At 36.8% G+C, this 23,362-nt stretch overlaps 1 protein-coding gene and 1 long non-coding RNA gene across 2 annotated transcripts in view; one reads left to right on the forward strand and one right to left on the reverse strand.

The window, feature by feature from the left end:
- The window catches only part of ABCA13 (ATP binding cassette subfamily A member 13), a 199,001-nt gene that overhangs the window by 151,719 nt on the left and 23,920 nt on the right, over positions 1-23,362 (reverse strand). Inside the window, 11 exon segments of the mRNA XM_075744780.1 lie at positions 910-1,016; positions 2,782-7,491; positions 9,393-9,510; positions 11,090-11,229; positions 12,821-13,026; positions 13,423-13,599; positions 13,845-13,939; positions 17,740-17,867; positions 19,485-19,687; positions 21,192-21,356; positions 23,119-23,252. Coding sequence (XP_075600895.1) covers positions 910-1,016; positions 2,782-7,491; positions 9,393-9,510; positions 11,090-11,229; positions 12,821-13,026; positions 13,423-13,599; positions 13,845-13,939; positions 17,740-17,867; positions 19,485-19,687; positions 21,192-21,356; positions 23,119-23,252 — 6,183 coding nt within the window.
- The window catches only part of LOC142600431 (uncharacterized), a 761,935-nt gene continuing 740,825 nt past the window's right edge, over positions 2,253-23,362 (forward strand). Inside the window, exon 1 of the long non-coding RNA XR_012833904.1 lies at positions 2,253-2,430. This is a non-coding gene — a long non-coding RNA (uncharacterized LOC142600431). The remainder of the gene's footprint in view (positions 2,431-23,362) is intronic.

Consider the following 23,362-nt stretch of genomic DNA (forward strand, 5'->3'; position numbering starts at 1 on the left):
TAGAAAAATAAATAAATTACTGTAATCATATGAAAAATTAACTAAATAATAAGGTACAGAGAAGTTTTTAAATGCAAAGAAATTCTGATGTGTTAAGGCACTGAGAAATATTTCTGGCTAAATTTATTTATCATTGCAGAGAGCAAGAAGGACTAGTTTGATTCAATTTCCATTACTCTTCTCCATTACATTTTCCTGATCAATAATAACAGCAATACCTGCTACAGAACCAGAGAAGAAAACTTCATTTTGCTCATCTTGGGGGCCTATATGCAAGGAATAAAACAAGCCTACTAAATTAAATTTCAACAATTTGTTGAAGGTGAAGTTATTCAGCTACGGTTAGCCAATTCACCGGCTAGAAGTGAACCAAACATGGTCAGAAGTGGGAGGTGCCACTTCCTTTACATACTTGCCCCTTTTTTCCTTTCTGTTAGCTGTATGGTGCCTTGTGGCAACTCCAGCTCGTTAAAAAACATCTGTGACCTGACTCAGTTCACTAGCCCGGCAGAAAAACATCCAGTAGAAAAGTGAGACAAAACACAAATGTGTATACAGTCTTCTGCTGGGTTTGTGAGTCAAATTAAAAAAAGGAAGAGGTCCTAGTGTGTCAGAGTAAGCCCAGGAAGAAGGGAAAGAGCACACTGCTAAAAATGAGAAGAGAACTCCTGCTTCCACTGGGATTTTGAATCAGCATGACCACTCTAGAAAGAAATCATCCCCTTATGTGATCTATATAAAAATTTTTTCTGTGCCTCTGTTGGTTTAATTTCCAGGCATCAGTATGCTTGCCTTGCTCGACATCACCCAAATTAACTTATTTTTATGAAAGGTTGCTTATAGTAAACACTTAACATTATAGCACTAACATGTATTCTGACCCATACAGTCCCTACTATGGTAACCAACCTGAAAAGATTTTAAGAACATTCAAAACAGTAAATTGCAACTTCTGCAATAGTAGGACACTAGCAGGGTATAAATGTTTCTGAAGAATCTTGCAGATTTTAGATGCTCTGTAGAAAGATTAATGAGAAAGCATTATTTTCATAACAAGGGTACCACTGAAAATTTTCAATAAGTGACTATGTACAATTGCAATCTTCAATGGACCATATAAGGATTTCAGTATTAATAGTTATTATATTTGTCTGCACTATTTCAAAATCATAACATGATACTTCCATGTAAAAAAAACCCCAGATTTTCATCAAGGTAGCAAGTCATCAACTTTCTTAAGACATAAGAAGTGCTAGAAAGTACCTTAGCAAAATCATAATAGCTTCAGAAATACTGAGAGCCCATGGCATATACTGACTTCATGGCAAAGAGCAGAATACTCAAAATCTCTGATAATCAGCATTTGGGGAAAATACTTTTCTAGTATTTGCTCTGGATTTTTCAACAGATTTGGCTAATACCTGGCCCTGCTGACCACTGGTTTCACATATTTGCGTGCAATTAATCTTAAAGGTCTAAATACTACATCAGAGTCATGCATCAACTTCAGTATGCTGTTTCTCAGCTGGTCTATGTCAGTAGGATCAGTAGCTCCACCAGCAAGACACCCTAGAGCTGTTTGGAGCAACCATCTTGCAGGATGCATTCAATGAGTATTTCTTAAATGCAGCAACTCCATTCTAGTAGTACTTTTATTAAATAAGTTGTCAGCAAACATTTTCCTGAAGCAGAGTTTCCTCTGCTGCTGGATTACATTTGATTTAAGTAATCTGACAAAAATGATCTTGGGATCAAGATTCCTTCAGAAACTGTATTTGTTAAACTGAACGACTTAGAACTATAACCATAGCCCCAAAATGGTCATCTTGTTTGCGTAAGTTGTCAGCAAATTTAAGTTGAAGACATTTCAAATACAGTATATCTACATTTGGATATAGAAAGAAAAAAGAGGGGGGAAAAAAAAACCAAACCACACACAAAACATTAGTCCCAAGCATTCCTTAATATTTTGTTCTATAGCCAAAATGACTGCTGTCCACAAATAACTGTGGGTTCAGTGTTCAGAACTGCAAGGATTTTAAAACACTCGTAGCAAAGAAGCAGGTGAAGGGTCTAGAGCACAGGTCTTATGAGGAGAAGCTGAGGGAACTGGGGTTGTTTAGCCTGGAGAAAAGGAAGATCAGAGGAGACCTCATTGCTCTCTACAACTACCTGAAAGGAGGTTGTAGCCAGGTGGGTGTTGGTCTCTTCTCCCAAGTAATAAGCCATAGGACAAGAGGAAACAGCCTCGAGTTGCACCAGGGGAGGTTTAGGTTGGGTATTAGGAAAAATTCCTTCACTGAAAGGGTTGTCAAGCATTGGAACAGGCTGCCTGGGGAAGTGATTGAGTGACTATCCCTGGAGGTATTTGAAAGGAATGTAGATGTGGTGCTTAGGGACATGGTTTAGTGGTGGACTTGGCAGTGTTAGGTTAATGGTTGGACTCAATGATCTTAAAGGTCTTTTCTAACCTAAATGATTCTATGATTTTATTCTGTGATGTAAATATTTGGTTCTATAATAATTCCAAAGAAACCACTTTGAGTATCAATACAGATGACTGAATACATCAATAACCTGGTCCACACAATATAATATGATACCAAATATGGCTGGGCTGAACAATATAAGTTGATACAAAATACTGTTTTAGTCAAAGCCACAGCTCAGGAATTAAACAGCAATTAACTTAATGAAAGTTTTGATTGAGATGTTTACAAACAAAGAACCGTTCTGTCATTGTCAGCACACTGTCAAAATGAGTACATAGAAAATGCTCACCTCATTTCTGCCATTATATCCTTATGCAAATCCTTTAGTAAGAAGGTTATTTTGTTCCTGTCGTGTTCTGTGGTAGACTGAAATATCATTTGCAAGATCTCTTGCATGACGTCCAGAGTTCTGTTTTGGGACTGAGTAGAAACTTCTCTATACTGTGTGTTATCAAAAAATGAATCAATGAAGTCAACTATCTGAAGCTCAATATTGTTTGTATGCAGAGCTTCTTCTACAACAGCAAGATCAGCAATTATACGAAGGAGACTGTTCAGCAAAACTGAATTAGCAGTATGAGTATTATTCAATTTTTCTCTGCTAAGAGGACCATCGACAAACAATATACCAGTGTAATCTTCCTTAGACTTATTTTGGAATAGTTCCAGAAAGTCAATAATGTCTTTGACAACCAGCAGTAGGTCATTCGATGAATTTTCATTAGCCACAAGGAGAATTAGCCCATGCATTATTTTAGAATAATTTTTATTGTTACACTCACATAGAATGCTGTTCACAATCTTTTGTATGTCTTCAAAATTTCTTAACATAGCATCTACAGATGATGTATTAAACTGCTGTATTAAAACATCAAAAGCCATCGAAGAGGACTGTCCAGTGGCTAACCTTAGTAATTGAAATTCTTGGTCTATCACTGCAAGGAAGTGTTTAACATTAAAATTCATCAATAAATCTTCTATGCTTGTAACTATAGGAAACCAGAAGTTCTCAAAGCTATCAGATATGTTACTGTTTCTATTTAAAGCTGATAATATCATAAGCACTGAGTATGTCTGGTTTCCTACAGAAGACAGTGTCATTAAAGGCTGAATTACAGAAAGAAAAGAAAGGACTGCTTCTGTATCCAGGAGTCCAGAAACTTCACTGGTCATATTCTTAGCATTAGCAAGAACAGTCTTCATAAGTGGAGTCCTTGAATGTCTGTTCCAATTTACACCACCATAAAGATCATCCAGCTGTTCAAGAACACCTTTGGCCATCTCCATTTCTGCAACTGGCATATCACTCAATGTTTCTACAATTTGTAAAGCCACTTTTCTCTTCAGTGTGGAGGAACAATTGATTGAGTATGTATTATTCACCTGCAGTGGCACAGCGTAGAGGGATAGCTCATTCCAAAAATCTAGCAGCTCTTTGAGAATTGAGCCATTTACATGATGGAGTTCAGAAAACTTCAAAAGAATAGAGTTCCATTCTTTGATCTCATGAAAAAAGCAAGTCAGATTGCGAGTGATATCCATCTGAAAATCTTCCATAGTGCATGAGGAACTGTCCACCAGAGTGATGAGTTTCAGCTCCTTAATGACTTTTATGACTGCATTGTAACTAAGAGTAGAATTGCTATGCACAAAGTCACAAGGATTAAAAGTGGGATCATTCTGAGGTGTTACTGTTGTGAGAGTCCAGCAGAATGCTGCATAAAAACAAATTGAGGCCTCTGAAGGTTCATCAGACATATCTGTCAACGTCTCCAATAACATTAGAAGACTCTCTACTTGATTAGAGAACTCCTCTTCAGCAAACATTGGCATTTTTGCTTCCTGAGTCAGTATGAAAGCATATACTTCAGTTAGTGCTTCTGTGATGTTTCCATGAGCTAGTCTTTCTGTAAGGCTGATGACATCAAGGAGGAGATGGAACATCTCTTCTACATTGTAGAGCTCATCTCGCTCAAAGAGTCGCGTTATTTGCCATAAGCCAGTCAGGTTCCAATTACATGAATTATTCTCAAATGCATCCCACCAGTCTATTAACATTCCTAACTCAGAGTTCTCAGTATACAAAGGTTTGATATTTTTAAAGAAATTATCTAGGCTCCTCTGGACTTGTTTGAATTGACTTATCAAGAACTCAACATCCATGTTTCTCATATTTTGCACCAAGGCTACTATACGCTTTAGAAACTCTTTATCATCTCTTAATGGAAAGTCAGTAAAACTAGAAGACTTGAAAACTTTAAGTGTCTCCCTTAGCAGTTCAATATTCAGAGCTGCTGTTTCTATCAGTTTCTGGAGAAATGTTTTGTGCTCACCCTGCAAGTCTGACTCAAGTGTACTAATCACATACTGAAAGAACTCCATCAACAAACTGGTATTTTTCTCATGCAAGAAAGGTTTGATCTCAATATCCAAATGAGAAGAGCTGTTTTCTTGAATTTCAAAAGCTTTATTTTTCAGAAGAGTTTGAATTTCTACCAAAAGTTTTACTGATGAAAGCTGAACTTGGCGAAAAGGATTAAGGAACATCCTCAAAGTCTGGTTAAATCCATGGACTGACTGACTAAAATGGGTCTTATTTGACGTATACTGTGAGTGCCCCACTAAATCATTAACAACCATTTGTATTTGCCCTGCAGAGTTATTTAAAAGTGTAAAAATAAACTCAAGCACACTAATGTCATCTTTTACATAAAATTCAGGGAGAATAATTTTTAAAGTTTTTGCTATAATATTGAAATAAACATTTACACAAATCACATCAGAACCAGGTAAGGAACATTCAGGAAGTATCAAATTAAAAAGCAAATTAACAAAGCCCATCACATTCATTAGTTTAGCATCTGTCTCACTATTTCCCAGAGATTTTAGTAGAAATAAAATATGTTTTGCACTTTCAAGGTGGGAAGTTGACTTGTATTTTTCACTGAGATTACTTATTTCATGTATCCATCTGTTACAATCATCTGCTTCATCCACTGTAGTATAAAAGTTTAGAAAGGAATTAAGATGAGATGAAAAATTTGTTTGTGAATGGCTTATATCTTTCATAGTATTGTCCAAAATTAGTTTCGTAATATTCTGGAAAATGTTGATACAAACCATATATTTGCCTTGAGGTACACTTTTAAGGAAAGAAATTGTGTCTTTTATCTCAGTGAGAACAATTCCAAGTTCCTTTTGGGAGAGCTTGAGAATAGCAGAAAGGGAATTTCCAATGGAAAATACACCAGCACCCCTATCTTCTCCCTTGGATTCTCCTGAGATGAAAGTATCAAGCCAAGAATTCAAAAACTCTCCATTAACAACCTTCAGTATAGATTTCTTCAATTCAGTTATCATGACTCCCATCATTTCTAAAGCACTTTCTAAACTGTTACCTTTAAGCAAACTTGTGACATCAACTGCATTGTTAAATACACTTTGAAGATTAGCAAGGAAAGATTCAAAATCTTTCCAGTCATTTAAATCACCACCTCCTTCAAATATGATTTTTAATAGATTCATTGCTGCTGTTGTAGCTTCAACAATAACCATAGCAGTATTATTGCACAGTTCATCATGACTTGCATTTAGAAGACTTTCAGAGAGATTTGCCAAATCATTTCTTAGATAGACAAAAAAAGTTGAATTCAAATTTAAGATTTTGGATGCTTCTTCAAAAATCTCTGTCCAGGTCTGAAGCCATGTAAAAGTGCAGTGCAAAGCGGAAGGCACACTTACCTTATTTCCCAAGTTTGTTTTATTAAACAGAACACTGTCCAGTGGAAGCAGAAGTAAGTTGTAAACTTCTGCTGAATGATCTACAGAAGTGATGTTTGACAGATAAAAATCAATGCACCCATTATTTACCAAACATTCTGGGGAGATATCAAGAAACTCTTCCAAATAACAAAAGGCAGCTGTTTGAAACTCTTCATCTACAAACAAAGTTTTAAGGCTGATCAGAGTGCTATAGACAACTTGCATATCTTTTTTTCCTTTCTGTGCAAGAGTCTGGGCCTGAAGCTCTGTGTGGTTGTAAATGATTAGTAACTTTTCACAGAGAGACTTACTGGTGAAGTTCCAGAGAAGATCAAAAGTTTCAGACAGAAAATCAAAAAATCTGTCCCTATCTTGGAAATTATGCCATACTTGAAAAGATGAAATATCTTTTGAAGTCTCATAAAGAAATGGTAACAGAGTGCTATTGCTCTCAATATTTAAGACCAGATCATCATTCTGATACAGAGAGAAAAGTATTGAAACAAGTGAGGCCACACTAGTACTGTTTAATTTTTGGATGTTTTTCAAGAAATCATGCACAATTTCTCTTAATTCTTGTACCTTATGTATAAAAGTTGCATTTGAGAGTAATAAAGAGGAGGCATTACTAAGTCCATGAATTGTGCTAAAAGACACATTGATATGATCATCGCTCAATGATCCAAACTCATAGAGATTCCTTAGGAAGTTTTCACTGAAGTGTTTTAGATGGTTCAATGCAGCAATATTTGGCTCTGGCCAATCAGTCAGGATATTTTGGAGCATTAGCATATTTCTATTAAGGATTTTATTTTCTGTAATGGAAAATATAATTCGAGATAAGGTCTCCAACACCTCCTCCTCTTCCACTTGACTCAAATGAGAGAGGCTAGAATGAAGTTCATAGAATACAATTTTAACTGTACGCCAGAAAATGTCTGTCTTCTCTTTCGTCCAGAATCTCTGAAGAGGCCAGAAAGTTTTTTGTGGTTTATGGAGTTCAGAGACTGCAAATGAGAAATTAGTGGCAGATTCCTTCCCCTCAGCAAAATTTTTCATCCATATAATTGTATTATTCAAGACATTTTTGATTAGAGACTGGTTTGAAGAAGCTGAAAAATCAAACATTATTATTTCTTCTATGGTTTCTACAAGATAATAAAGATGATCCATTTCCTTTTCATCAGAATTCCATAAGTTTTCTCTCTTCAAAGACTCTTTGAAAGATGTCAAAATCCTGAAAAATTAAGCATGAGTTTTTTCTTGTTAGTTACCTAGCAGATAGACAAGAAGGGGTTAAATATATATTTTATAATTTTAGAATATAATTTGATTTACTTAAGGAAAGTTCAAATATCATTTAAATAGCAGTTACAAATTAATCACCACAAGACCTGAAATGGACAAATGACAATCACTTTGGTTTTCAAAAATGTGACAAAACTCACTGAAAAGTCATAGCCACATTCAAATCAAAACCTGAATGTAGGCAGGTAGGTTAAAGAAATGTGCATTTATCAGTATTTATAACCAAGCTTGTAAGCCACAAAGAATCAAACACCTATAACTTATGTACATCACATTTTCAGCTGCTGAAAAGACCAAAGCTTTATGCTCCACAGATAAATTATCTTATAGAAAGGAACTTATAAATAACATCTCTAATTTTCAGTGAATTCTGAGGAATTATTTTTATTTTATTGTAATTATTGAAAGCCAAAACATTCCAGTTGACTAATTGATAGCTGAACACTGATATTTTAATGACTAGAAAACACCCAAAACATGAAGTCACAGTTAAAATTGGAATGTTCCAACTGATGTTTCCTTTACGTCAATACTATTTATCAAAAGGAAAAAATGTTTACTAGATCTCTGAGAATGGTCAAGAATGAAGTGCATGGAAAAAAGGAGCATTCCAATGCAAAGGTCTCAAAAGTTGAAAATACCTTCTCCTTAAAGGTGTTTTCTTTTAATAGTTAAAAAGCAGAACATCACACACCATTGAAAAGGTTTGTAAGGGAATTTTTGTGTCAATTACTGCAATGTCTTCTACAGAAGAGAAACCAAGATGTTAAACATTAAAAAAAAGCATTCCCCACATAGAATCTCTTTCCTAGACCTATTCAAGTCAAAGCAATACCTCTGTATGTATAGCAAAGAAAACCCAAACAAGTCAAGTGATTTTGTTAGTACTGCTGTGTAGAGAAAATAGTGCAACCTCTAGAAATAGCATTTAAGACCAAATCTAAATCCTTGCCCTAAGAAATGTGTCTGCATTGACCTTTATAACAAAGTTGGGGAAAAGCACAAAAGAAAAGTGACTGAACATTCAAGATAACAATTTGCATGCTGCTCCTTAGCTTCTATTTTCTTTTTACTGTAGATATCAAGAATATTCAAGGTTTTGAAAACCCAAACGAGGAGTTCTTTACTTCTAGAGCCCACTTTAATCAAGTCGCTAAAATCCCTGTCAAGTTCTGCTTGAATGAAAAGCATGATATGACCTATCTAACAGTGGAGGAAATATTCAAATTGTGCCATTTGTAAACTTTTGATTCTTCATCTTTCATTGCACTGATAGCGTTTATTTCCATTTGATAGGTTAAACAAGGTATTGATTTAGCAAAGAGCTAAATAGCAGCGTAATGAAAAATAAAGTTCAAAGTCCAGAAGCATAATTTAGAAAGTATTCTTATCTATTAACAGCCGTGATTGCCAGCATAGCATGGTAAATATTTAATAGCACTTAATAGCAGAGGCAGCACTCAACAATCGGTCTGAAGTTGTTCCATGAGGGATGTTTTTTTCTTTTTTTAAACAGAGTGATGATTAAATGGCTTCTGCTGCATTGTTCATCTAGACATTAGCAGGGCTATAATGCAAGTAATTTAGTGACAAGAAGCCCTTGTAACAAGGGCTAGAAGTCCACCACTTTAGTTACTAGTGGTGATACAACAGAAATGGAGATATCTTTTTTTAACGCTTTTGAATGACAGCCAGAAAGTCTGCAACTTTCTTTGCAGGATTCTGTTTCTTCCCAATAATGCTGGAAGATGGCAGTCATTTGGTGAAAAGAGGCAGAAATTTCTGGAAAACTGTTAAACAAAGAAATTTCATTGACTAGTTCAACCTCACCGTGCCCAGGAAATAAATGAGGAATAATCTGCTAAGTCTTGCAGAAATGCTAAATAATGACCTAGGATGGTCTCCAAACTGAGTTTTTGTCCAGAACATAGAGATGATTCTAGTCCATCTGCAGAGAAAATAAAAATTTCAACATCAAGAAACAAATCAAAGAAAGTTTTTACGAACACATCTATGAACAATTTGATTGACTCCCATTGAAACATCCTGAATAAGTCCTACCTAATTCAGTAGGACTTGAATGTGTGCAGAAAAAAGAAATGCATTATATACGTTTTAAAAGAAGTAAACATGCTTTTTTTATTAAAAAGTATTTGATGTTAGTTCTACTGAATGATTTAAAGTAATGAAATGTAGAATCAATAAATATCAGCTCTGTATAAGGCACACCTGTATTTTCATTACAGAAATCCTTACAGAAAAATTCAAAATACAATTCCTTACAGAAAAAAAAAAAAAAAAAGAAAAATAGAAGATATCTTTTGAATTATACATGAACTGCAGAACTAGTTCAAATAAGATTAGTTTTATTATACCAGAGGGCACTTAGTGCTGTACTCAGCACTGAAATGAACTTTAATATTTCTTTTTCCTTGGAATTTCAGTGAAGAGAAAGCAGTTCTGTGAAATTCACTATTACTGCCCAGATAACTGAAATAACCAGAACTGTAATAGATTATAAAACCTGTAATTCACATTTGAACAGTTTATTTCACAAACACAGTTCTTTGATTAAAAAAGTACTGCTTATTTTTACATACATTCCATAGCTGCCCAGTTACTAATGAGATATTCAGCACATTTCTGATTAGCTCTACAGAAAAATAGAGGGGGGGAAAAAAGTAAAAGTGTGTTTGGAAAAACAGATCTTTAGCAAAAACAAAATCTTTCACAAATCCCAAGAATTAGCTTTAAAAAAAATCCATCAGTAAGCTAAATCCTTCAGAAGCTGGAAATGAAGTAGTCAAAAATGGAAGAATGGGGAGCATGGTGAGAATACTTAAAGGAAACACATAGCTGATATTGGATGCGGTCATTTTTTAGAGCTGTTTGGATCAGCCACATTGTGCCCTGTTTCATAGTTTCTCTAAAACATTGAGAATAGTAACAAAAATATTTAGTGAGAAAGAATTCTGAAATTAGTCTCCCATTCCTCAGCATAAGTCTCAGATATATCAAAGTTTTCCCCAAATAATGAAAAAAACCTGTGTATTCCGAGAAAATTAACAGCAGATGGATCAGGACATCTGGAATATCACAAGACAACTGGGATGAAGGAAATCAAGCAATTGCTTAATAGGAAAAAAGCCTAGAAATACCTCTAGTGGGTGACCAGCTAGTCTGGTCTCCCATTTATATCCTGGACTTAAGAAGCCTTCCTGACGGAATGCTGTTGCAGAAGTAGAGAATCCAATCAGGTTCAACCAGTTGGAATTTTCCTAATAGAAATGAATGATCCAAGAATTTTCCAGCTGGCACTAAAATCACAGCCATTTACCAGAGTCAGGCTCCGCATATTGTAAATTTTCCTTGCTAATGATTGTCAGCTGGTGAATCCCAGGGTTGATGGAGACACAAACAGAAACAGGCTCACAAATGTAGTTTCCCTTTCTGAGGAATACCGTGCTCTAAACCAGATAAGAAGTCATCAGAATAAAGCCTGTGCTATGCAGCAGCTCTTTTCTCACCTGACTGACCTGCTGTGGAGCCTGCTTCTGCATTGATGTATTGAGCTACCTCGCATATCCAACTGACAAAAGTTGTTAAATCCTCCCAGTATAGGTTTCCCTCAAAAGCAAACAAAGTTTCTTCAAGTGTATAATTAATTCTGAAATGACATAGAAAACAAGGCTACCATGATTAAACCAGGGATTTATTTCAAAGTCATTTACCTTGTGAACACATGCTGTTTCTCTGTAAATCTCTAGCTAACTTCTTTTGCTCCTTTATGCATACAGTCCTACTGACTTAGGGAAGAACTGAGGCAGACAGGATAATAGCAGAGTCCTTTGCTAAAGAAATCAGTGGCATAGCGATTACATCACTCTAAGCACAACTAGACATTACTATAGAGGTTTGTGAGCAGAAAAAAAAAATAATCTAAAAAGCCTTTTAAGAAACCCCCAAGAGAATGCTCTGGTTCAAAAAGTAGCATTTTGAAATTGAAAACAATTGTCGAGAAATGCTTCCTCTTGCCCTGAAATACACCATTACATTAAAAAAAAAAAAAAAAAAGTTTTGTCCCTGAAAAAACCCAAACAAACAAAACAACAAAACACCTCACATAAAAACAGCGCTGAGCTTTTCTTGCTCTTCAATGTTCCTTAATCACAAGCCTCTATATCCAGGGGTCTTTTAGCTCTACCACTGGTTTTGATATTCAAAAAAGAAAATGTAAAATTAGTCCTCCTGGTGATTTCATAGTCATTTAGAAACATGGAGGGAAGGAAAGCAATCAACCATTGACCAACAGCAAAAAGGAGAGGAAAAATTAGATAAATTTTCTAATGTCTAAGATATTAATAATATCTGTGGATTTAATCTCTGCTGCCAATGCAGCTTGTGGAATTTCTGACAGATTCTTGAATGCTTAGAGCTAATAGTTTTACTGCCTTAATGGAAAACTCTTCTGTCTAGTTTCTCATACACATAAGTAATGTAGATAGTTGTCTTCTATACATGTTTAAGTTTGTGACCTAGGACATCTGTCCAGTATAAATGCAACTTCATGTCAAACGCAATATGCTTATGATTTACATTGCCAAACAAGAATAATAAAATCCTATCCTATTTTAAAGCATTTTATTGATAGAGGGATTTGTCTCTAATATACTGATTTAACACCATTAAAGCTTGAAATCAGTAGAATTACTGAGTAATTACAAATGACAATCAACTTAATAAAAAGATCTGTGTACTTTCTGCCAAAAATAGAGGAATGGTGACCACTTGATGTGTTCAGAAAGCAACTTCAAGCTGCAATAACCCCTCCTAGTGCACTTTCTGTCTACTATCTCTTTAATGTTTTCCTGCACCTTTCAGATCCATTTTCCAAGCATCCTGAGCAGCACAGTACCCGAGAGGTATGTACCAGGAAGCAGGCTGAGAAGTAGTAGAAAATGCTGGGATGCGAGAAGATAAGAAGGGAGAATAGGCTTTTAAAATCCTAGATACCTGCATATCTTCAGTCTGTTTCCACCCCTACCCCCCCAAATACTACTACTATTAAAAAAAAAAAAAAAAAAAAAAATCATCCTCTACCTTCCTGTTTGTGCTTATGGAAAATTGTTAACACTGGGTGGTAATCAGAAGCAAAAAGCAGGGCTCAAACCTTTTTATCTATTCAATTACTGGTTACCTTACTTCAGGCTGGTACCAGTCAAGATCTTTATGTATTAAAAGGTATACGAGATACATACAGTGAGAAGAGTAGCTGTTCCTGACAAGAGCTGAAATGGACATCCTCCTCAGGTGGTGCCTCTGTGCTCAGCAATTGATTAATTTCACAGTAATACGCATAATTTTTGGTTAGCTGCTCTTCTATTTCTTGCCATCCCAAATAATTATCCATTATTGAATCTGGCAGGTTCTGTTGTCCCTGAGTTACTTTCTGCAGAAGCAGGACCTTTCACAGGAAAGAAAGCAATATTTGAAACCAGTAAAAAGGAAACTCACCTGAGACTTTCTGCCCTGCTGCTTAGATTTGTAATATTGATGATATTGAAGTCCAATGTAAAATGGATTAAATAAGCAGTCTTTCAAACCTTCTCAACTTCTTCTGGAAGCCACAGCTACTTACCATGTCTAAAATGTCACATCTACTCAAGAGACTCCACAGGATTATTTTTGCCTTACCCCCAAGAGCATTTTAATCAGTTTAAATAATCAGTTACCCATCCACTTATTAACAGCAAACACTAAGTAGTAAGCTACAACCCCTGCTAATTTATTTCATTTTGTAATAGTGATATAAGTAAGACACTGCAAGCTTTAAACACGAAAAGAATTCAGAAATACTTACAGATTCCTTTAGTGACTGGACCTGGTTACTTAGCTTGGATGTCACCTCTGAGCCATTGCCAGGGCACATATATATTGCTAAAACGTCAATGTCATCTGAGCCCTGTGGAAGTCTCAGGGTCTTCTCAAACATTGTAAGCATGTCATTGCATGTATAGGAAGTACTGCTCATCAACACCTAAAAATTAATGAATATACTGTCACTTTAAAAATGAACTCAGGGTGAAGGAACAGATTTAATTCACACTCCATATTAATTCTCACCATGAAATATCAAAAGACAAAAAAGTACAAAGCAAAGTTGGACCAAAGTGTTGCTGAATAAAAAGTTAAATACTCTACTTAGCAAGTACTTTTTATCCCCCAAAATGAGCCTCTGCAGCTTTATGCAAATTAGTATACAAACATTAAATAACAACATACCTGTTTTATCTCCACAAAGAGCTTTCTGATGTCTAGATGAATTAGTCCGTCTCTTTGGGCAAAGGGAATATTTTTTTCCAGGCTATGTAAGACTTCTGTAAGACATTTCCCCAACACACCCCATAAAGAAAATATTTAACCTATACAGTAATTCGCGGACAATACAGTAGAAAGCATCCTTCTGGGAAAGAAAAGTATGCATGATATAGTTTAAAAATACAGCAGTTACAGAGGCATAAATGTTCCACTTTGGTTTAGATGACATCCCTGCCCAAAGCACTCCATCATTTTGTACAAAATACATACACAATTGCACTCTGTACTTCTGAGGAGCAAAGACTGCTCCCCTCCTGTACCATCACTGAAAAAAACTCATCAAGACAAGGCAGAAAGAAGAGAGCAGTCATCTTACACCAGCAAAAGCATGACCCTATCCCCTTTCACAGTTACGTCAGAGTAGCTCCGATGACTTCAGTGAGCTTTCATGATTTTCAAGAAAGGAAAATGAGGTCCCATGTGGGCTTCTAGCTATGAATTCTGTAAATAAATTTGGACTCTTTCCATATGTAACTGTTGATTTAGTCAGCAAATTCTTCTGAAATATGGAAAGGTGGCCTAATTCCTTAAGCTCCCAAGCAAAACTAATGTCACCCTTCTCAAATAAAAGACAACCACAGAAATGTTACCAGGTCATGTTGGAGTTGTCAAATCCAGCAGTCCTACAGAGGTGATGCTGCCATAGCTCCATGCCCCCAGGTCCAACCAGCAGCAAGGCTGGGCAGGTGGGCTCACAAGCCAACACGTACACAGTAAATGCACATGGCCAGCCACACAGGTCATCACAGACCAACACGTGCAGCACTCACACAAACAGAACCAACAGCCTCATCCTGTTCACCTCCTTTTTTGATGAGGATGAAAATCTGTTAGAGGGAATTCATATATATATATATATATATATATATACACAGTATGGATCCCCCACAGATGTGCTCAGACACCCAGTCTGCCCAGCAGCTGCCCCTGGATCCCCGTCTCCCTCCCCAGTTGCTGACACCTGGGCACACAAGCCGTCGAGGCTGCAGCCCTGCTCCAGCTTCTGGTACAGATGTGCTTGCTCACATACTGAGTGAATCCCTGCAAGAACTGCTCTTGGACACTCAGTCCATCTAGAAGCTAGTCTCTCAGCTCTCCCCAGCTGCATCACACACAGGAGGTACACAAACAGGTCTCAGTCAACCTCCAGACCCCATGATCTCCCTGGTCTTGGCCTAGACCTCCTGGTTCCTCCAATAGCTGACAACTCCTCACTGTAAGAGAAGCACACACCTCCCCAGCTCCCAGGCCACCTCACCCATCCTTCAGCTATCCCAGCCTAATATTCACTACCAATCACGCACTGATACACCCATCCTCACTCACTCTAGTTTTTGCCACCTCGGACACATGGGTCCCACTCCATTTGCAGGCACTTTTTTTCACTCACTCTAGTCCTTCCAGTTGTTGCTATGGTCCCCTGTATGTCCCATGGTCTGACCTCAGCTGCTGCACACAGAGCCCCATACACACACTTGCACACAGAACAGAGAGTCCTCAGCCCGGAAGAGAGTTAGAAATATTTAGTGAGAAGTCTGGACAGCCTGCAATGGTCAGGTGCAAAGCATGGCCAGGCAAGCATTATTGATCAAGCAGCCTGTTCATACGCAAGCAGCCCCTTTCATCACCTTATTTCTATTTTCCCATGCTTGTTCCTCCCCCAAATCACCTAGATCACTTCCTTTGCCCACCTTTGTTTCCTCTTCCAAACCTCCCATACTAAGTCTTGTACAATCCCAAAATGCTCTTTCCCTGTTTCCTCTAATGAGTCCCATACCCCTAGGCAGTAATCCCCTCAGTCTCTAAGGTGACCCAGCCTTGGAGGATCTGGGACCAGGTACCATTTGGGTTCTCCCACTTGCCACTGTTCCTCTATACTCCTTTGTGAAGGTGGAGGTGAGCATTTTACCACATAAGCTATAATACATCAGTAAAACTCCACTGTCAAGAAGTATACTGATATACAGTATACAGGCAAAATTATTGTGGCACGCTTCATATCAACCCACAGAAACCATCCTGAAGTTTCAGAGGCGTCTTGCAGGTTTGGGTGCACATGTAAATCAGGATTCAGTAATACAACTATCAGTACTGATTACATGTGGCCATGTGCTGTAAAACAAAACACACAAGACAAAAATGACACCTTTTGATTCAATGACCTTATCAATCCAGAAGATAAACAATCAGAAAACTTAGTATTAAACGTCTGAAAAGTGCACCTGTGGAAAAGTATGTTGAAAGAGTACTTGTTTTCTCATGAGAACTGCTTCCTGCTATACACTCAGTCGTTGTTCATTTTTTAGAGGCTAGAATAGATTTACAGTTTAGTTCAGTTAGCTGATACAGCTAAAAGGTATGCTGGGTTATATCAGGGGTTTTGTGTATCAACAAGAGAACTGCTCTCAGTTCTCTCAGAGTAATCAGCTATAAAGCCATTAAAGGCAAGAAGCATATATGTGTCATACAACATAACCCAATGAAAGTGGTTTTCACTGTTACCACTGATGCTGTAATGTGATCTGCACAACCCTTACTCCTAGTAAGGATACACAGTACTAAAATACACAAGACTTGTGTCAGAGTCTGTGTTAATTTCCAACAGTGATCTTCAAACAAGAGGTTTTTATTTGTAGTCTGAAGACATCCAAGCTAAAATCAAGGACAATTTCAGTGGCATCTTGGACAAAAGTTGTACTTTTAATATATTGTTTGTTCTTTACTGTAAAGACATATGCAAATATCAAGTAATTTAAGACTATCAATGTCCCCAAAAGGTATTTTATGAAGAGCATGTTTTTCACATACCTAATTACAACTGGCTAATATAAGTATTCTTCCTACGTACACCTACATTATAGTATTGCAGGTCTCCACTAAAAGGCTTCACAGAAAGATATCTTGTCCCTTTTCCTTTCTTTTTTTTTTTAATCCGGATCTGTGTGGACCTTAGAATATGATTATATAGCTGCCCAACTGCTGGGTATGATGGTGCTGAGTATCACACAGTCTGAGTCCTAGCATACGGTATAATATTATAAATGTATTCCAAATCTGAAAGTCACAATTACTGAACAGACATATTTACAAGAACTTCAAGGGAGCTAGTTCATCTTAGCCAAACTGCTGAAAACAGATCCAGTTCCCCAACTTCTTGTAAAATACACCTCCACTTGCCCTGAGCTCTTCAACACTGTCCCCTCTCTTCTGGGAATGGCACCTTCTACTTCCTTCACCACCAGCCTAGCTTTGTGTCCAAAAGCATAGCCCCCCCAAGAAATAAACACCCTGCCTCTTTGCTTCACAGCCCTCAATCAAATCCTTACTTAAGGAGATCAGAAAATCCATATGTCCAACTCAGCATTTTGCTTCACATGCAATGACCAGCCAGAAAAGTCAAGCTGCATCTAGATCTAAACCTAAGACTTCTTGTTCACATATATTTGACTAATGGCATCAGAAACTTCTCAAGCATTGATAATTTTAATTTTTATTAAGCAGGTTCTTTTTCTTGAGTTATATCTTTAAACAACAGCCACAGCAGCATACAACATCGTACAAGATGCCTAAGGAAACTGTTTATTCCTGATATGAGAAGTGAAAACAGGTACTATGTTGTGTTCCAGCATCACTAAGGGAAACAAAATTTTAGGAATTCAAAAGCTGCTGTAAATATCTAAGTGTGACATGTATTACAGAGCCCAAATGACTTCCTAGAGGTAGAGTGTTATCCGTTTCCCATGCTATTCTGTGGAAGTCATTTGAGTGCTAGTAACGAGTAACCACCATGCAGCTTTACCTTCAGTGAAGTATAAATACTGTGCTATTACGTTCCTTACAGCTCCATCTACCAGAAGCAATCTCTTTGTAACAGGCCATCGAGGTATACCCTGAAGTACAGATTGCATTCTCTCAAGATGCAGGATTCTGCAAAAAGAGGTAGAGCACAGAAATATGGCGTACTACAAACAAAAAGGTAAAGTTGCTGAAAAATTATGGGATTTTTTTTGTTGTGCAGTCACTACATCATCTACTTTGTAATCTTACAACAGCAGCAGTATAGCAGTTTCCTTCTATAAAAAAAAAAAAAAAGAACCAAATTCCAAAATGTACTACTAAATTATTGAACAATTTGACGGCAGTCTCTCCCTTAACAGTAGAAAATGGATTTTACAAAAAACCTTGGCAAACTAAGGAAACAGCAGCAAAAACAAAACAGAAGAACCCCTCTGACTCAGCATTCACTGATCATTCTCCCAGGTGAGAAGTACAACTTGTTTTCATGGACAAGTCTACTTCTTTTCAGACTAATTTACCTGAAGGTCAAAACCATTAATGTTAGGGAAGATTTTCACACGAAATCTTCTCATTTCCTCCCCTTTGCAACAGAAAGAAAAAAAAAAAAAAAAAGAAATTTCTCGTGAAAAAGTTCATTTTCTATCAAGCCACTTACTGTACGAAAAAAGTGCTTCTGAACACTCAAAGATGGGAAAAGGAGGTAGTGGCTGCTATTCCACCAGTGACTGTTAGGTTAAGCACGAGTCCTTTTTTTTATTTGATTGGTTTCGTTGTTTCTTAACTAGATAGGGAAACAGAGTTCTTAGACCAGTTCATTTTGCATAAATCACCCAGAAAAATTGTCTTGATTTTACTTTAAAACTATGCTGTCAATCAGAATACTGAAATCAAAGCACAATTTTTACAAGCTTGTAGTTGCACTTGTCCTGAAATGGAAATTGAAGGCATTTCCAAAGTTGCAACAAAATAGATTTCTACTAGATTAGTGATCAACTGCTAAAAGAATAACTCTACTGTACAGGAAGATGTGGACTGCTTCAACAAAACAAATCGTTATGAATAAGTACAGAACTTATAGCCATATCTTTGTAAAAACTGCTTACATTTGTATTGTGTTAAGCCAAACAGGGAACTTGAAACTCTAAGAAAAGTTCAAAAACATTAAAAGAAAACTTAGCCTGTAAGTGCCCTAGGTAAGATATTACATCTATATATAAACACTTAGCATTACATTGTAATTCTGTTCTCCACAGTAGGCATCTGTTCCAAGATCTCCTGCACAAACTAACGTGAGTATGACTCCGATAACAAAAATGCAAAAGATTTCAGATGCACTGGACTTGCTGTACATGAGTAGATTGATCCTATGGCATACATCCATGAGAAGCATTACTGAGTCACAGAAACTATTTGTGGGAATTGCAGAACACGATAAAGAATTCAGGTCCTAGTTCAAAATGTTTAATTACACACAGCTGCTGATTACTATGACTCCTGATCATGTACTCAGGTTCTCTGCTGAACCTGTAAGTAGATATACTCTGAATCACAGAATTAATTTCTTTTTCACAATGTGTATGGATCAGCACAACTATTTGACTGTATATAACGTTTTGAATTACAGAATCAAAAATAAAAACACGAGACAGACAAAAATCAGAAATCAATTAAATGTAATGTGAAAGTAAATATTCAAGTTGATCTGAACTTTATAAGACAAGTTGCAAAAAGATAAGTATAACTTACAGATCATGAGATGCAGTATATCCTTCCGAAAAGTAGGCATCTGCTTTCTCATTCCATTGTTGGATCAGGGTATTTATCTCAGATAAAAGTTTCCTGGCTTCCCTGTCTTCTAGAAACTGAGAAATTAAATCAGCTATGATTCTTTCAAGTTCCAAAAGGAGTTTCTGAGAGAGCCTGCTGCTGCTGAACCCTTGCTCAAATACCTAGCAGATTGAATGCAAAACAGAAAGCACGTTGTTAAAGAATCAAAGCTTTCTTATTTACACAATACACAGAATTTGCATGTCTTTTAAAAAAGCACAATTAATAATGATAGTAAAAATTATCCCTAACAATGTGTCTAGACTCTGAAATGACTGGCCTCACAAAGGTTTCAATACAGTTTGGACTGACTTGCAAGTTGGCAATATAACATGCTACATCATACTGAGAACTAACATCTTACGCTCTGCTGTCCTTGCCCAAAGACCCAGGAATGGTAAAAAAGATGGCTTGAGACTGAACCCAATCAAAAGCAGACCTTCACAGTCAATTACTCAGGCTTGCTTTCCCTTACAGGTCTTCTGCCTACACTACCAACACGATGGAAGGCAGCAGCCTCAACATTTTTGGGGTCCCATTACACAAAGAGATGGAGAAGGAGCCTGCATGCTCCTATTGTGTAGCCTAGAATAAGGCATACCAAGGCCTGGCCAAACCTACTGTGTTTTTTTAATGCCAAGTAGTTATAACCGATATTTACTATAAAAGATGTCCTGTTCACCAAGGGAATTCCCAGTGGCCAACAGCTTACAGTATTTCAAGTTGCCATCATAAGGATGTCAGCTCTTGCAAACAATTTTAAAATCATGGCTGAAATTACTAGTGGATTTTCCTATAGCTACAATAGGAATTAGTGCATTAGTTTTGGCAATCACATTAAATGATTACTTCAAGTCCTCATACATCAGTGAAACCTTTACCAAGAGAGAAGTCAAAGTCTACATTTTTGAGGAAATACACAATAAGCTCTATGTGCTTTCCTCAGATGATATTGCAAACATCTCCAGAGCAGCTTGATACGCACTGATATTTTTTTAATGGAAGAAACCCCCCATATTTCACTGGAAAAACAAACACCAGCATTAAGGCAGCTAGGCAAATGGTTTCCTTAGAAAACATCTGAAGGATTTATCCTACTCTCCATGCAACTATAAATGTGTCATCATAGAGACTGCATGGCAAGCTGTTTTGCCAGAGTAGAATTTTAAAATGCTATACTGGAAATTTACTCTCATACCCTTCAACATGCTTCAGCCTCTATTGCCAGATATAGTGAAGGGGAATTAAAAATAAATTAATTATATACTATATCAGTGGGGGTCTGTAGTCTGCTTTCAGTTTTGCCCAAAAGTCAGGCTCAAGTGGCACAGTAAATGGGTCTTCCTTCTGCCAGGCCTCCGCAGTGCAGTATATTTCACTATATTCCCTATATAGATTTCAAATCTGTATTTGAGTTAATGAGAAAATCTGATTAAGTGGACACATGGTGATGGATTATATTGCCACTGTAATGATACTTTCTAAGGATTACTTTGTCTTAGTAGAAAGATAAAAAAGTTCATGACAATAACATTTAATAGCTAACTCAGATCTTTTAGCTGAGTTACTGTTGACAGCCTACATGCAAAATTTAGGAATTTAATCTATTAACTTATTAAAGCATACCTGTGCATAGAGTCTGAGCTTGCTGACAGCATTAACAAGATACCGTTTGGCCTCATGCCACACAGAAATACAGCCCTCTTCATTATTCTCTTTGTTTGCTTCATCTTCTGGCACACTGGACAGAGCAGAGCACACAAACTGTTCCACTGTCTCTCTTGTGGGAATCTGGCAGGGACATAAGAAATTGATGAGCATCTCAAGAGAGCTGCTGAGTGTTACCTCTGCTATCAACTTACCCATTGGTGAAAAAAAGAATATCGCATAGCCTTCTTCAGTGAGAACAAAGCCCATTTAATCCAGCCTCATATTCTGGAGCACGTACATCAAAGTACTCCACATGCAGAGTACTGTATAAAATACTGGCGGCCCCATTAGGGTTCTCATACACCAGACAGAATTATGATACTCGTATATGCAAGGAATTTTGACGATGTAGCTACACCAGTGTTGCTACTTCTACAGTAATTTGCAGGCTGATGCTGAACTAGCTTGGCAATGATACAGTACACCTACACTAGAGTAACTGTATTGAAGCAAGTTCACAAGTATAAAAATTACTAATGTAAAAAGTGTTCCATACAAAGGTAAAAAGTATTCCATACAATGGTATATCTTAACCAATGATCACATGCAGCAAACTAGTTTTAAATTGAAGTTGGCAGGTTTCAACAGTGTGGCCAAGAAGTAAAAATTTTTTCCTCATAGCCTGACTTCTAAATTCTTTGTTGAAAGATTTATTATTCCCAATCATATAAATTTTATTAAAGCATACAAAAATAATTTAGCACATTTTATTTCTCCCTATTAATGTCTTTCTGAGATATTTTACATCCTAACTCCTTTCAACTGTGACCAGAAAATTTACTAAAAGTTTTGCAGATATTTTGACACTAAACTATCGGGGCCATTACATACAAAATTGAAGTGCTCAGAACAGACATTGTCCAGGCTTCCATATTTTTCTTCATACTTTTTGAGGGTCTTCAGTGCCCTAACACAAGCACACAATGTCAAGATATTAGTTTAATCTATATATAGGAAGCAAGTGAGTTGCCTGGGATTACACAGCTAACCATAGCTAACAGGCTGCAGTCAAATTCAGTTCAGTTGATCAAATTGGCCATCACTGATACTTCATTAAAAGGCCATTTAAAAGTCAAGTGTTTTATAATTTAGCCCTTTTTGTAAATCAGCTATTTTTATAATGAGCTCTTCTGGAGTACAACTGTAGACTGTACCTGTCAAAGAGCAAACAGATTTCAGGTAAATACCAGCATGTTCTATTCAAAAACTGTGAACTTCAGTAGCAATTCAAAAGATGGTTCAAGTTTTCTGCAGTTCAAACCAGACCATCACAACAAATCACTTTGGACTAGAAGAAAGGTTAGAAAGCCCTCTCTGAGAGAAGAGATTTTCTTCAAAATTTGACACATCACTGGCATATTTGAATAGCCTCACTGAGACAACTCATCGGGCAAGTATATTCATATCAAGACCACACAACTGAGAAGAAAGGACTCTTCATGTGCCTTAATTTACACACAAAAGAGCAAACCAGATGAAAAATGCTACCTGCCAAATTAATCTGGGCAGCTTCAAATCTAGGATCTAGTTTAAAAGGAGTAAACCCCAGAATTCTCTACAGGATTTGATAATAAACTCAGGACTTTGCCATACTCAGTGGTGACTTCAGAGAAGCATAAATTCATTAATGTACACCTATCAGCATCTCCATGTACAGAAAGTCCAGCTGAAGCTAAATACATTTATTACAATGGGAATGAAGCCAGGATATTTAGCAGTCTTGTAGCTGCTTCACAAATCTAAGATATGACTATAGCTTCTGTAAGGCATGAAAAAATCCCTTCAGGGTACAAATAAAAACAAAGATGAAAGGGAGAGACACTGAAATTTTCAAGTGGTTTACCTCTGTTAATTGTGCTGTGTAACTCAGCAGCTGCTCAACATGAAGACCATCAAAACCAAACCTGGATTCAAGTTCTGCTCTCACAGCATGTGGATTCCACAAAACATCCCCAAGAGAAAGATTATACTGAAAACCTGAAAGAAAAAACCCTTCTATTTACATCATTCCTGCTTTTTGTTCATGTTGTTTCTTGATCATTCAATACTTGATGAGATCAAAGTACCATGTTTCCAGCTTTTTGCAA

The sequence above is a fragment of the Balearica regulorum genome, chromosome 2 (genome assembly GCF_011004875.1).
Source record: "Balearica regulorum gibbericeps isolate bBalReg1 chromosome 2, bBalReg1.pri, whole genome shotgun sequence".
NCBI classification, from domain to species: domain Eukaryota; kingdom Metazoa; phylum Chordata; class Aves; order Gruiformes; family Gruidae; genus Balearica; species Balearica regulorum.